The sequence below is a fragment of the Lepisosteus oculatus genome, chromosome 8 (genome assembly GCF_040954835.1).
Source record: "Lepisosteus oculatus isolate fLepOcu1 chromosome 8, fLepOcu1.hap2, whole genome shotgun sequence".
Lineage (NCBI taxonomy): Eukaryota > Metazoa > Chordata > Actinopteri > Semionotiformes > Lepisosteidae > Lepisosteus > Lepisosteus oculatus.
The window spans coordinates 49,974,716-49,988,736 of NC_090703.1; the positions used below are offsets into that span (position 1 = coordinate 49,974,716).

General features: G+C 50.4%; 1 protein-coding gene across 12 annotated transcripts in view; it reads left to right on the plus strand.

The window, feature by feature from the left end:
- dlg3 (discs, large homolog 3 (Drosophila)) overlaps window positions 1-14,021 on the plus strand; it is an 81,744-nt gene that overhangs the window by 44,726 nt on the left and 22,997 nt on the right. For 6 of the 12 annotated variants that reach the window (XM_069193752.1, XM_069193750.1, XM_069193745.1 and 3 more), the window contains 8 exons: window positions 5,480-5,533; window positions 5,964-6,014; window positions 7,274-7,398; window positions 8,116-8,285; window positions 8,409-8,545; window positions 9,162-9,306; window positions 9,689-9,863; window positions 10,746-10,892. In XM_069193752.1, the coding sequence (XP_069049853.1) occupies window positions 5,480-5,533; window positions 5,964-6,014; window positions 7,274-7,398; window positions 8,116-8,285; window positions 8,409-8,545; window positions 9,162-9,306; window positions 9,689-9,863; window positions 10,746-10,892 (1,004 nt within the window). The remainder of the gene's footprint in view (window positions 1-5,479; window positions 5,534-5,963; window positions 6,015-7,273; window positions 7,399-8,115; window positions 8,286-8,408; window positions 8,546-9,161; window positions 9,307-9,688; window positions 9,864-10,745; window positions 10,893-14,021) is intronic. The other 6 variants (XM_069193746.1, XM_069193749.1, XM_069193755.1 and 3 more) reach the window with 4 other exon arrangements.

Consider the following 14,021-nt stretch of genomic DNA (forward strand, 5'->3'; position numbering starts at 1 on the left):
GGGAGCGATTTATTTCCTGTTTCTCTCCCTCTCCCTCTCCCTCGGTCCCTGCGTCGCCGGACCCCGCAGATCTTGAAACCCCTTCTTTTTTCATCTTGAGGGATGAAGTTACGCAGTTCGCTGCCGTGTCACATGTGAGCCGGCCGCCTGGCAGGTCAGGCCCTCTCTGAGATACGCCCAGCCCTGCCGCTGCTCCCTGTGAGGCCCTGACACTTCCTCTGCGCAGCTGCCTGGCTGTCCCCACCACTGGGGTCGGAGGACACTGGTGTGTTTGTCAGCTGCTGGCTGTCGGCTGGAATCTAGCATGGAAGGCTTATGAGACTCGTGGCCTTTGCACGAGCTCGACAAACATGAAATGGACATCTCCCTGAAACTCTCTTGCAGAATCCTGTTGTTTAAAGGGACCGAGATGATACAAGTATAATCTTATTCCTGTACCTTTCTGTCCCCCTCCTGTCTCCTCTGTCCCCCACTCTTGTCTCCGTCTTGGCCCCTGGCCCAGCCATCGTTCTGCCAGCTGAGGTGCTTAAGTGCCGCCACTGGGAGGAATGGTCCCAAATGATCACAGACCAATGAAAGATTTTGACTTGTCTCCTAAGCGCACAGAATAGCATTGCTTGTTTTAGTAGAGGCTGAAATAGTTTTCCACCTGCCATCTTGGCCTTTAAGGATTAAACATTCGAGCACAGGGGCTATATTTCTTTCTGGGTAAAACTAAAGCATTTCCGATTACGTGCTGTGGAAAGGCATCTAGTATAGTAGTAAATTCTTGCAGGGCATAACTCTTTCGATTCAGGGCAGCATTTTACAAGAGTGTCTTTTATTTCCTTCTGTTCAATTTGCAGTTGATTTATGATCTGCTAATTATGGGTAGTAGGAAGAGCTATATATTAAGTGGCTGATATATTTTTGGGAGAAGGCTACCATCGTGTTATTCTAGAGGAGTGTATTTTTTGTTGTTTCCCAGCACATGGATTGTGTGCCCCAGAGCATAAACAGATCAGGCAACTGCTGCTCAGATTAATGATGATCTGTGTAATGACCGGGTCTCGCACAATGTTGTTTCCTCTTTTTTACTGACGCTGGCAAGGGAAAGCAGCCCCAAAATGCGGGATTCTGGAAGGAAGCAGCAGTTTGTGACTTGAAAGTGGAACAGGCGGGCAGGAATAAAGTCCTCCAGGAGGCCGTGCCCCTGCAGGGTGACCCAGAGGCTGCACGTCAGGGTGAGATTCTGCAGGGATGATCGCCCTGTGGCAGATCACCATGGCAACGCCGCATGGCAGTCCTGGCTTTATCCCATAATAACCTCATGCATGCCCCGAGCTGTTACTGTGCTTGCTTTGGCAGTATTCCCCAAACCATGCTGTTTGTGCTTTCCTGCACTTTGCTTTGTGCCTACCTTAGCAGGCCGGAGTGCTTACAGGTTCTGGAGCTGACCAGGAAAGGCTTTGCACTGTCCACCATTGTCCTTCCTCCAGAGGTCCCAGCTGCATGGCTGCCTAGCAAACAGCACAGCCTCTTGCAGATAGAAGGTTTGGCCTCAGGAGACTGCGAACGCTGACCTGGTTCAGGACAGCAGGGGGAACCTGGTGGGCAGTGAGTCTGGCTGTGCGTGCGGGCCAGGGCTGTCCTGCCGTGTGGCGTAGGTCAGAAGGGATTGACCTCGCAGTTAGAGTCAGGCTTGTTTTCTTCCGGTTCTGTGAGCGCTGTTTTGAAGAGATCGGGATTTTGGGAGCAGGAGCATCTTCCGAAGTCCCCCCCGCCCTCCGAGTGTGGCTGTCTGCCAGGAACCGTTTGTCAGGCTGGAACACAGGAAGCTGTGCAGACTGATGCGACAGCGAGCTGCCCACACTGATGCTCAGGGAGCCCTTGTGGGCACGGAGCACACTACACTCCACTGCAGCTCACTGAAGCAGAAGCGCGTGGCTGTTTTTAGAGCTGCACGCGATGCTGGCAGACTTAAGTATATTTTGAATGAACCCAGGACCCCAGCACTGATCCTGTCTCACTCGCATTTAGTTTTCTCTTTTCAAGAAGAACCACAAGAAGTTGAGAGAAAAACTGACCAAGAATTCATTTAACGCGTGTCTCACCAGGCCAAGAAACAAGCAGTTTTCTTCCCTGTGATGTGCATCCAACACCATCTACCACTGGATGTTTGACAGTTGAAAGAGTAATATGCAGGAATGTAATGTGAACAGTAATGTGTCTTTTCAGTTATCCGAACTGGGATGTCTTTAGTTCTAATCTTAAAATACACCTCATGTAAAAACATTGTGTTATGTTTGTGCAGACACTAATGAAAAATATCCTAAACTTTTTCACTTAGAGATAGGGATACCAGTTGTCCTGCCTGTATGTTCTCTATTAGATCTGAAAAAGTGCCCTTGTCCTGGCCTAACAGCAGAAGAAAGCTGACAGGGTTTATGAAACACAGCACTGGATCTGTGTGAGCTCAAGTCACAATGAAAAACTAGAGCGCTCAGGCACTGGGATAAAAAGAACAGAGTGCAATTCAGCGTTATGGAAATTAAACACAAGAAAGGTTACAAACGAGAGGAGGTTTAGCTAACTGATGTGAGAATCTCCTCCAGCTCTTTCTTGAAAGAAGCCAGGTGATCGGCTTCAACCCAATGTCTGCGTAGCTTGTTCCACACTCCCACAACCCTTTACGTCAAGAACTACCTCTTGTACGCATATTTAAGTGCGTTTCCACATAGTTTCCACTAGTCTATTATGTTTTTCACCAGTAATACTAAAGAAGTTCACTGGGTTGACTTTGTTCATTCCTTTGATGATTTTTAATACTTGGATCCAAAATACTCCTGAAACAATGCAAAGCTTACAACAGCACTAAATTATTCAATGTATCACTGAAATTAAATATCTTATTTACATTTCTTGATGTGTTAGGTACTGTAACTAATCGATAGTCTTTTAATTTTGAAAGGAGGAAATTCATTAGCTAATTGATCGTCCTTCTTTTGTGTCATTTCTTTCATGTCTTTATTTGGTGATCAATATGAAAATGTTATTAGACGAAGTGAGAATTTACAGGAGTACAGTCGATGAACCTTGAATTCCTGATCACAGAGACTCGTAGATTTGTAGAATATCACACAAATATATGTCGGGCAATGTCTGTCATCCTCAGTGTAAATGGCGAAAACGTTGTTTTTTATGATCTCTGTTCATCAAAGAACTTCGTCTCTTCACTTTAAGTAATATTTCTCAAAGACCAGAAACAGACATGAAAGCAAGAGAACTTGCATGTATTGTGCAATGCATAATACATGGAGAGGGGGCTATCAGTTGAGTCTATCGCCTGCGACTGTCACAGGAGTTTTAATTTCTTGAGATGTTGTGATGCTTGTAATGAAATGGAGAGGCTGCTGTGATTAGAATTCTATAGATTTTATGACGGAGCAAAGAAACAGAGCAGACTTTGGAAATCTTGGATCAAACAGCCTAATCTTTGGAGACGCCAAGGAGAGCCTGACATGTTCTTGATACTATCTCAACAGATCCCTCCAGAGTTTTTACTGTTTTTTTCCCCCAACTGATGCAACTTAGTTCCATTCAACGTGCAACACTGTGTGTGCCTGTTGTTGACATGCCGTAGAAATTCTGTTGCACAGCACAGTTTAACAAAGTCTATATTTTTACTCTGACAGTGCCATGTTAATCTAAAGCATTGAAGAAAGAAAAGACATTTCGGACAAGCAAATCAAGCAGTGATGATGTACTGTATGCCTGCTACCTTTGCATTCACTTGCCAACACAAAAGCTGATTTCATCTCAAGATGACAGCCTTCCAACTTGAGTGCACTTGCTTGTGACCTGCCCTGATTTTCTCTTCCCTTTTTTCTCTAAAACACATTAGAAATAAGGGTGCACAGGCATCTCTAGGCTTCAAAAGGTTGCAACAGAGCTTTTCTTTTCAGAAATGCTTTCCCCCTCTCTGTGCATTAAGGGCTGCAGCTCAGTGCAGCGCCCTGGGCCGCGCTCCCTGCCGAGACGCTGCTGTCTCCCACATGAGGCGAAGGCAGCCAGCGAGGCAGGTGCTGAGCTCGGGCATGTGTCGGCCCTGGAGCGTGTGAAAAGTGTCCTGAGGGCCGGCAGAGAGGGGCGTTTGTTACCTGCAGTTTTGACAACGAGCATACTCTGTGCCTGTGATCTGTGCGCAGAAGCTGGGTGTGTTTTTTGGACAAATGAACAAACCTCTGCAGCAGATTGTCACGCCTCATCTCTCAATATGAATCCTGTTTTTAGGAAACAGTAAATCCTATTAAACCTCTATGGCAAATGTGTGGTACATGGAAGACAAATCTGCAAGATAACCCTACAGTATATATGTATCAATATATTTGTTTGTAGATTGTACTGTCTTCTAGAGATTGGCGAGAAAAACAAGCAGTCAGTTGAGCTGATAGTCTGCAACGCATTAAAATAACACCACGATGTTTGTCAGGGAAGCACAGTGGTAAAATCAAGAGAATGGCAAACTATTCTCAGCTTCTCTCCCAGCAGCAAAGGTTCCACACGCTTGCCTGTCTGAGCTGCTGCATTGCTGTGTGCAGCTCGATGAGATCAATACAGGGAACAGAGGGATGTTGCGTGGAAAAGGCCATTAATGTCAAGCTGCGCAGCATGGCACCTTCCCGTGATGCTCTGCTCTTCACTGCCAGCTTTCTGTGGAGTGTCTGTTCTGGATATTCTAGGAGCAGAAATTTCTTCTCCGAGAGGAAGTATGGTTTACATCATTGAGATAGGACATCGTCACAGGTTCTTCCTGTTACAGAAAAAAAAAGCTGTTGGTGTCTCTCTAAGGCTAATCACTGTGCATCAAGGCCACCCTGACCTTTGTGCTTCACGCACCTGTTGTGACTCTAGGACACAAGCCTTCTGCTGACAACTAGAGCAGGCATCAGTGTACACTGGGACACGGGAGCAGAAGTCGCAATAGATGTCTGACAGCCTGAATTCTTGTCCTGCCAGCTTTGCAAGAGCTGTACAGATGTACTGACAGCCTGCAGCAGTAAATCTCAGGACCAAATGAAAGGGTGCAGGTGGTAAAATTAGAAGAGCATTTGTTTGCTCTGTGTACCAAAGATGAGACCAATCCGACCGTCATGAAAACCTGCCCTAATTTTAGAAATCCACCGTTGCGCGGCATGAAGCGTGTGTCAGTAAAGCCCACCAATCCTCAGCAAGAGGCCTTTCGCAGTGGTGTTCTGCACGTGAGCTGGACTGGGCCATGGGAGTGCCCTACAGCCTTCCTTCATATTACTATCCTTGTGCCAAACAACACAAATCAAACAGGTCCCGTCTGTCTGTCTTCCGGCAAAGGCTGATGGCACACATTATATATTATATAATAATATAATATTATTATATTAATAATAATAATTCCGGGACAGCTGGAATGCAGGGAGCTCCTGCACTCCGATGTGACTCTGTCTCTCTCTCTCCCCCGCAGGCCAACCCCCCTCCTGTCATCGTCAACGCAGACTCGCTGGACCCTGGCCCTTATGTGAGTATCGCGTGCCCCTTCGGTGCTTCCGATCCCCTGACGATTTCGCTCATCCTCTCCGCGCTCGGCGAAGGTGCAAGTGGCCTCCTGCCCTCACACGCTCGCCCGGCCTGCCTGCTGCCCTCTCTCCTGTCGCGCTCTGTTGTAATCGAGCCTGGCCGGGCTGTGCCGGTCTCCCAGACCCTCCATACGCCTGTTCTCCAAGAGGGCCGGCGCTGCCTGTAGGATCATGTTGCTCCTTTAATGAAAATCCGTGAATTTGCACATTAATTTAATAGAGCTATAATGCAGGATGGTTGTTGTTTTTTTTCCACTGGCTACTTTCCACTGTACCTTTGAAGACTTCACAGACGCTATCAGTGTTGTGGTAATGGTTATTGTCCTGTTCGTATTATTAATAATAATAATCCTGGTCTTCCGTTTGTGGCAGGTCAACGGGAGCGATGGGATGTACAAATACGAAGAGATCATTTTGGAAAGGGTGGGTTTTATGAAGACTCATTATCTCATTGTCAGTATATGAATGATAGGAATATAGGATATCAATTTATATTTATGGCATTACAGTTATGGACACATATAGTGTTGGGACAATGTCTAAGAAGTCTTTTCTTTTATTCTGATTTTTTATTCTAAATGGTTAATATTATCTTTGACCACTAGAGGGCAGAAGTCGCCATGCTTTCTGGTCGAGGTCTTTAATGTTGGTTTTAAGACATTCTTAGCGAATTAAAAGGACAAACGCTGTCTCTTTCGGTAACTGGAGACGTGCTCCAGAGAGACTGGGACACATCTCTGGGTACAAGGAGAATTTGGTCAGTGGGAGTGAAGAACACAACACAAACTGGGCGGAGTGGTGCCTCTGTGGCTCAGGATCTGCGCCTGTGGCTGGAAGGTTGCCGGTTCGTATCCTACTCCGTTGGGCTCCTGAGCAAGGTCCTTAACCCCAACTGCTCCAGGGGCGCCGTCTAAATGGCTGACCCTGCGCTCTGACCCCCAGCTTCTCTCCCTGTCTGTGTGTCTCATGGAGAGCAAGCTGGGGTCTGCGAAAAGACAAATTCCTAATACAAGAAATTGTATATAGCCAATAAAGTGATCTTATCTTATTTTAACTGTTCAGAAAAATGTTGTCCTGGCAGTCTGCTCTGAGTGTATCTGATTGTGTGGATCTGCACTGGACCAGCTTTAGTGTTAGAACTGTCAGTGCTGGCCTGCAGTTTGACTCACCAGAGCTGAATGAATTCAGAAGCAGCCGTCCAAATATGTGAAGAGAGGGCTGTATGCACTCTTAATAAAGACATAGCTTTTGTTGTTAAATGCCATGACCCACATACCAGGTGGACACATTAACAATCTCGTATTATTATTTTAGTGCACCGCAACAGCCCGGTCTGATGAGTATATGGATAAGATAACAAAATTTTGTAGCAATCGGGCCTTGTCAGGTGTAGTCTCAATGTCAGCCTTAACAGCGTTTGGAAATATCAGCCATGCCCATGGTGGGGATCAGGGTCCAAGCAGACGTGCAGTGTGAGGAGTTCAGGATGCTGAGCACTGCACAGCTCTCGTGGCTCTATCACGCGAGGCCTGCCGGCACACTGCTGCAGGCTGCCCCCAGACACTTAGACCGAGATGGTCAACAGTAAAAGGACGTCCAACGTCATTAACCTTCAGCAGGGACTCATCAGGTGAGAGCAGCGTGGACGTGAGGTATACTGATAGTTCCTCGATCACACTCAGGGTAATTCCGGGCTGGGATTCAGCATTGCCGGAGGCATCGACAATCCACACATTCCCGATGACCCAGGGATTTTCATCACTAAAATAATCCCGGGAGGAGCTGCAGCCATGGACGGCAGGCTGGGGTACGTGCCAAATGCCTCTCTCCGTCACACCTCTGCTGAAAGCCTCTCCGCCTCTCCGCCTGTCCGCCTGTCCGCCTGTCCGCCTGTCCGCCTGTCCGCCTGTCCGCCTGTCCGCCTGTCCGCCTGCCTGCCTGTCCACCTGCCTGCCTGTCCGCCTGTCCGCGTGTCCGCCTGTCCACCTGCCTGCCTGTCCGCCTGTCTGCCTGTCCACCTGCCTGATTGTCCGCCTGTCTGCCTGTTCGCGTGTCCGCCTGTAGTTGATGTAGATTAACATCACAACAGCTGAAGCAGGGGTCCCCAGCCCTGTTCCTGGAGGTTCTCACACCTGCCGATTTTCATTCCAGCCCAGATTAAATATCTAATCGAAGCCTTAATTGAACTAATGACTGCCCTGACTGGACTATTTGCAGCTGGGATTTTACTTGACTAACAAAATGCAGAAAATGCATACAAATTTAAGACCCGAAAACAGTCAAACAGCTCTATTAATTCTCTTAAGTCGATTAGTAGTTCAGTTGTGTATCGTGAGGGCTCAGCTGGAACACAAGCCAGCAGGAGTGTGGTCCTGCGGGCCCAGGATTGGGAGCCCCTGATCCAAAGCTTTTTGTCCTGTTTGTGTCCTGTGGTGGTCAATCTCTGCCAGTCTGTGGACCGCATGACGTAATGGAGTCTCTCCCGAGGGCTAACTGCAGGCTCTCTCTCCTTGTCCCGGCGCAGAGTGAACGACTGTGTCCTGCGCGTGAATGAGGTGGATGTTTCGGAGGTGGCCCACAGCCGGGCTGTGGAGGCTCTGAAGGAGGCCGGGCCTGTGGTCAGGCTGCTGGTGAGGAGGAGACAGGCCCCACCGGAGACCATCGTGGAGGTCAACCTGCTCAAGGGACCCAAGGGTGAGTGTGTGTACACACACACACACGGCCGGAGGAGGGGGAGCGGGTGGCCGAGCAGATTCCCAGGCCCGTGCGGAGGCGGACGCGGTGATGGTGCTGTGGTTTTCTCCTCTCCCCCGCCAGGGCTGGGCTTCAGCATCGCGGGCGGCATCGGCAACCAGCACATCCCCGGCGACAACAGCATCTACATCACCAAGATCATCGAGGGGGGGGCCGCGCAGAAGGATGGGCGGCTGCACACCGGGGACCGCCTGCTGGCGGTGAGCCCCTCTCTCTGCCTCTCTAGCGAGACTCGCGTGCCTCCGGAGGGCGTCCTGGAGTCTCCATGACTTTCTGAAGGATGAATGAAGTGCCCTGCATCAGAACAAGCACTTCTGTGCAGTATTTCGTCGGGGTGAAATGGGTGGCCTGCTGGAAGTTTATGGTTCTGTGTCGGATTGACCGGTTGTGATGCCCCAGCGGCACGAAAATGATAGAATCATTTGAATGACTGTCATTTGAATGAGTGAGGAAGCAATAAAAATACGTGCACTGATGAGCCATAAATTACATAGAGAAGCCATAAAACGCTGTTAGCTGCAGAGGAAATGCTAAACACGCTTTGTATGAGAGCTGTGAAGGCATGTTTTAGTTTTTTATCCTTTATATTGTGAAATCCAGAATTCAGGTGTTTTGGATTCCAGTCTTTCCTCTCTGTTTCTCTTGAGCGTTCGGTGACCAGATCCGTGCACAGGAAATGCCCTGTTCCACATGGTTGCCCTGTTGGTCTCGGTGTTTATGTGGCAGCTGGCCCACAGTGGCAAACCACTGCTTGCTGTGCGCGGATCACTGTGGCTCCACACGCCCCTGACCAGCGGGTCCCGTGTCTCTGCGCAGGTGAACAACATCAACCTGCAGGACGTGCGCCACGAGGAGGCGGTGGCGGCGCTGAAGAACACCTCCGACATGGTGTACCTGAAGGTGGCCAAGCCGGGGTCGGTCCACCTGAACGACATGTACGCGCCCCCGGACTACTCCAGCAGTACGTACCTCCTGCTGCTCCTGCCCCACGACAACAGCCCGGGCGGGGGGCCTTCAAGCCCATCTCGCCATCCCCGTGGGGCTGGGCCAGTCACTCCAGTCTACAGGGGCTTAGGCCTCTGACATCCACCTGCTCAGGCTGAAAAGGTTAAAAGGCTACAAACAGGGTCTTCCAGTCTTTCACCTTCAGCAGATCACATGATACATTAGGCTCCGGTACTGTAGCAGGTCTAAACATGGTAATTGTACATCACGGGACTTTGATCAACAATACCACTGTAAAAGTGCTGCACAGTGCACAGTAAGATACCAGCCTTCCTTTCTGGGGCATTGTTGAGTGGCAGCAGTACTCCGTTTTAATCTGTCGTTCTTTCTCTCTACTGGTCTCTCCCTTCCTCCAGCCTTCCCCGCTCTCGTCGATAATCACGTCAGCCACAACTCCAGTATGGCCTACATGGGTGGGGTGGACCCTAAGCCTGCCTACCAGCCTCCTCAGGTCACGCCCTCCAGGTACTCCCCTGTGCCTCGTCACATGATAGGGGAGGATGACTTCACAAGGTCAGTCAGCGCTTTGATGTTGTGCTACTGTTCTGTGTACAGCTTTGAGACCTTCAAGAGAATCATGATAAACTTGTGTGTGTGTGTGTGTGAGACAAACACTTCTGAGAGTGCAAAACCTCTGAGCGTGCGACCTTAACCTTTTTGAAAGCTAATGGCACATTTTAATCATTTCAAAACCTATGTTGATGGTGAAAAAGCCAGAGGGATGTACTGACAGCAGTTTCATTTCGTTACTGGGTGAAAGAAAGGCGGCTCACAAGACGTGAGAGCTGGAGAAGCTGGGAAACAAGGGGAAAGTCTTGAATGGGACTTGTGAGGGATTTGTACAACTGTCAGGCGTGATTCTATCAGCTTCCCAGCAGCTGGGATTGAGCTCAGGTAGAGCGGTGCAGAAATGGACCCAGCATGTGCTCCTGACCCGCGGTGAGGTCAGAACTATTAAAAACCAGACAAGTAAAACTGCCTGACGAAGTCTTAGCACTGTAATTAGCCATCTTTTTTTGCAAGTGGTCCCAGTCCGTGTGCTGTATACGGACTCGGGATCCTGGGAACGAACTCCTGGTGGTGCCAACCATCCGACCGGACCCAGCCAGCTCTTATCCCTGTTTCACACTGGAGCACTGTGACCAAGCCGTTTGTCCCCTGGACCCTGGCGAAACGGCAGCAGTCGGACCCGGGGCCGGCGAGATCCTGCGTGCCGGTCCGGATGTTGGAGGTGTGCGGGGAGCAGGGCTGTGCTGTGTTGGCGTTGCGTGGGAGCAGTATTGTAGCCGGGCAGTGTGGTCTGTGGACGCTGGTGTGTTGTGACTAACTGCCCCCTCCGTTCACAGGGCTGTGAGGACTGACACCCCGCTCACAGTCTGATTTCTATACCCTCAGCAGGGCTGAACCCATTTACAGTGTCATCCACAAACCTCAGGGGGACACCAGCCCTCCCTCCCCCCACCTCTACAGGGTGCCCCGGGACGCGGGTTTGTGTCCCATGCCCTCTGCCCTGCGCCAAGGCCTGGTGCCCTCGTCCGGCAGGTACTAACACTCCCGCCTCACTGCGCTGCGCTTCGCTAACCCTCCTGTCGCTGCCCCCCGCGGCCCCCCGGCCCCTGGGGGGTCCCGCTCTGCTCTGTGTGGGGAGGGGTGGGGGGGGGGCTGTTGTGCAAGTGGAACGTTGTGCTTTGGCGGGGGAGGGGGGGGGCGGCTGTGTGTTTTGCTCTGCTGGGTTGCGGGTTGCGCAGCGAGCGAGGGCAGAGGGGCCGTTCTGCTTGCGCTGCTGACGCCTGCGTCGTCGCGGTATGGTCGCACACAGGCTGCCGCCCTGCCGCCCTGCCACCCTGCTGCCCTGCTGTCGAGGGTTGTCTGTGCTCCATACAGCTGTCTGTCTGTGATGCAGCAGTCTATACATGTCCTACCACACTTCTCCCATCCAGTATGTCTGCATAGATGCGGTCTAATACACCACTCAAGTGTGGCACCAGGAATGACCTCGACAGACTCTTTGCTCCTCCACCTGGCTAGCTTGAGTGGCAGCTGGCTGTGGTCCTGGCTGCTGCTGGCTCTGCTCACCTGATGGACACCGCCCACCTCCGGCGTCCGTTCACCTCAGGAGAAGAGCGAGCTGTGTCCGGGTTGTATTTTGAAAACCACAGGTTCACGCGGCCCAGTTTCTCTAAGTTTGTGCGCGTGTGTGCCTGTGTGTGAGTGTTGTCTGCTGACTTCACTGAACACCAGGGAGATACAAAGTTTCCTGTGTTGTAATGGTACGGAGTTACTTAGTGTGTCAGGCTTCTTGTTGTTACTAGACCGTCTGATTTGTAATGGTTTATGAGGTAAAGTCAGTGTTCCAGTGAAGGCTAAAAGATAGAGCTGTAAACACCCAGTCCAGGAGGCACTCTGCCAGCTGTGTCCCACCAGTTTGCAGATCAGAGTTACAGTGGGCCTGTCACTTTCCGCACTCTGTGAGAGAGTCACTTGTGTCTTAACTTTAAGCTGCATTTGTCTGAAATTCTTTGTACGTTTCTTGCTCGGTCAGGGACAGGAACGGTAAGGAAGGGTGCAGACAAGGAGGAAGCCGATAGGCCCTTATTGACCATTTGGCAATTGGTAGTGAATTGATTCCTGGGATCTCATCCACCCTTCTCTAGTGAAAAAAAAGAGAGAGCATCGGCTTCAGCAACATGGCTGGGTAGCTAGTTCCATACTCCCGCACCTCTCTGTGCAAAGAAGTGCCTCCTGTTCTTGGTTTCAAACGCACGGGATTCTGCTCTGGTTCGCGCCTCACTGCAGAGGGGTGACATCAGCGCACAGGGCAAGGGGGTTTTCACGGGACCTGGTCGGGTTCAGTCATGCGGGCCGCCAGCGAAGTGGAATTTTTTCCCTCCTTCCTCCTGGTGTAAATATAAACACTCGGCCCCGCTGCTACCATAAATGTATTGAAAAGCCGGCGTCTGTTGCTACACGCGGGCCACATTCCTGTCGTACTTCATCCAGACACGGGGAAACAAGGCCATATACACGCTGCGGGCCAGCAGGCGCGCGCAGGCTCCGCGTGACCGGGGGTCGGGGGGAAAGTGCGTCCGTTCGGCTGTTTGCGTGGCTGTAGCCCAGGAACTCGGACGCCTGCCAGCGCGTCAGGGGCTCCTGTCTCGCGCGTGGGGAACGGAGTGTTGTCGCGGCTGAAATCGCTGCTGTCCGTTTCACCAAAAGCCTTAATGCAGCAGATTCAGGGAGAGCTGGGGTTCTTTTGTGCAGCATGGAGTGGAAAATGCCCGGGATTTGGCTCACATGTGGTTTAATTTGGTTGCGATTTCTAAATACAATGTTTAGAAAATAGAATTCGGAAAAATTCTCCATATTTCCGTAAGAAGCTGCAAGTTTCAAGTCAAGTACCCTATAATGTTATTAACTCATCCAGAAATTATTCCGTGGCTTTATTTGGCTCTAGAACTGCATGTTAGTGGTGGAAGATAGTTGTTGCTTTGCCTGTTCTGTGGGGAGCGTGTCTTGAGTATCACTATTGCTGCTGGAGCAGAACACTAACACTCTCCCTGGGATGCTGCAACATGTAAACGTGGTAAACTGACTCACAGGCTGAATCCTCAGATCGCTGTGGGTCCATCTGCACAGCCCCCGCAGTGAAACTGTCACCAGGACGAGTCCATCACTCGCCCTGCGCCGGGCCTGCTCTTCCGTTGTCCTGGTGAAGCCAGAATAAATAACGCTAAATGAAACTCTGAAAATAAAATGGCATTTGAAAAAAGCCAGACCGGAAAAAAAAACATCAAAACTTGGCGGCAGGAAGTGAAGAAACGAGCAGTGCTTTCCTCTCCCCTGGCCCTGCTGCTGCTGCTGTCCCCCGGCCACGTCCGTCTCCTGTCTCTCCCCTGCTCCGCGGTGCCGTCCTGCTGGGTCCCCATGACGACGAGCCAGTTTTCTCGTGCGCAGCTCTCGTTTGCAGTGACACGGCGAGCCATCGCAGGCACAGAGCTCCTGTTCTCTGACTGACGCCTGCTCCATGCTTATGGAGGGCCAGCCTCTGCCCGACTCGTACCAGCCATATAGCACATCAACCCATCATGAGACCGCCTGGTCTAAAAGCAGCCCTTACATACAGAAAGTGGCTTCTGTGAACCGCTGTGTAGGATTTCCAGGAACAGAGGTTCATCTAATCGTATGCAATTCAATCCAGGCCAAGGTATACAGTAAAACTGCGGTTTTTAACTCTCTCTTCTCTGCCCAAGCTGTGCTGATGAAGCTGAGCTTTGCTTACCTGCCACAGTGTACATACAGATGACAGAATGACCCAACAAGTTATCGTGTGTAGCATTCATTGACCCTGCCGTATTTTAATACACAGTGAAAGTTGTTTTTTATTGCAGGGTAACACGGTTGCAAGTTCAAGATCCAGTCGCTTAGAATTCATATGTGTTTTTCCGGAGACAACAAGGCCTCCAATTAGATGAAGCAGAATTTGAGTTCAGGTTAAAGTGGGAGAAAACGTGCTTAATAGCCAAGGAGACCAATGGCAGGGTGAGGCTAAACTCAATGAGGAACAAAGTGAAAGGCTAATGAGTGAAAGCGGCTGGTGTATTTCTAGCTTCTAAACCAGGCTTGGAAAAGGGATGTGCATCAGAAGAAAGAGGTTTTCCTTGCAGACACTGG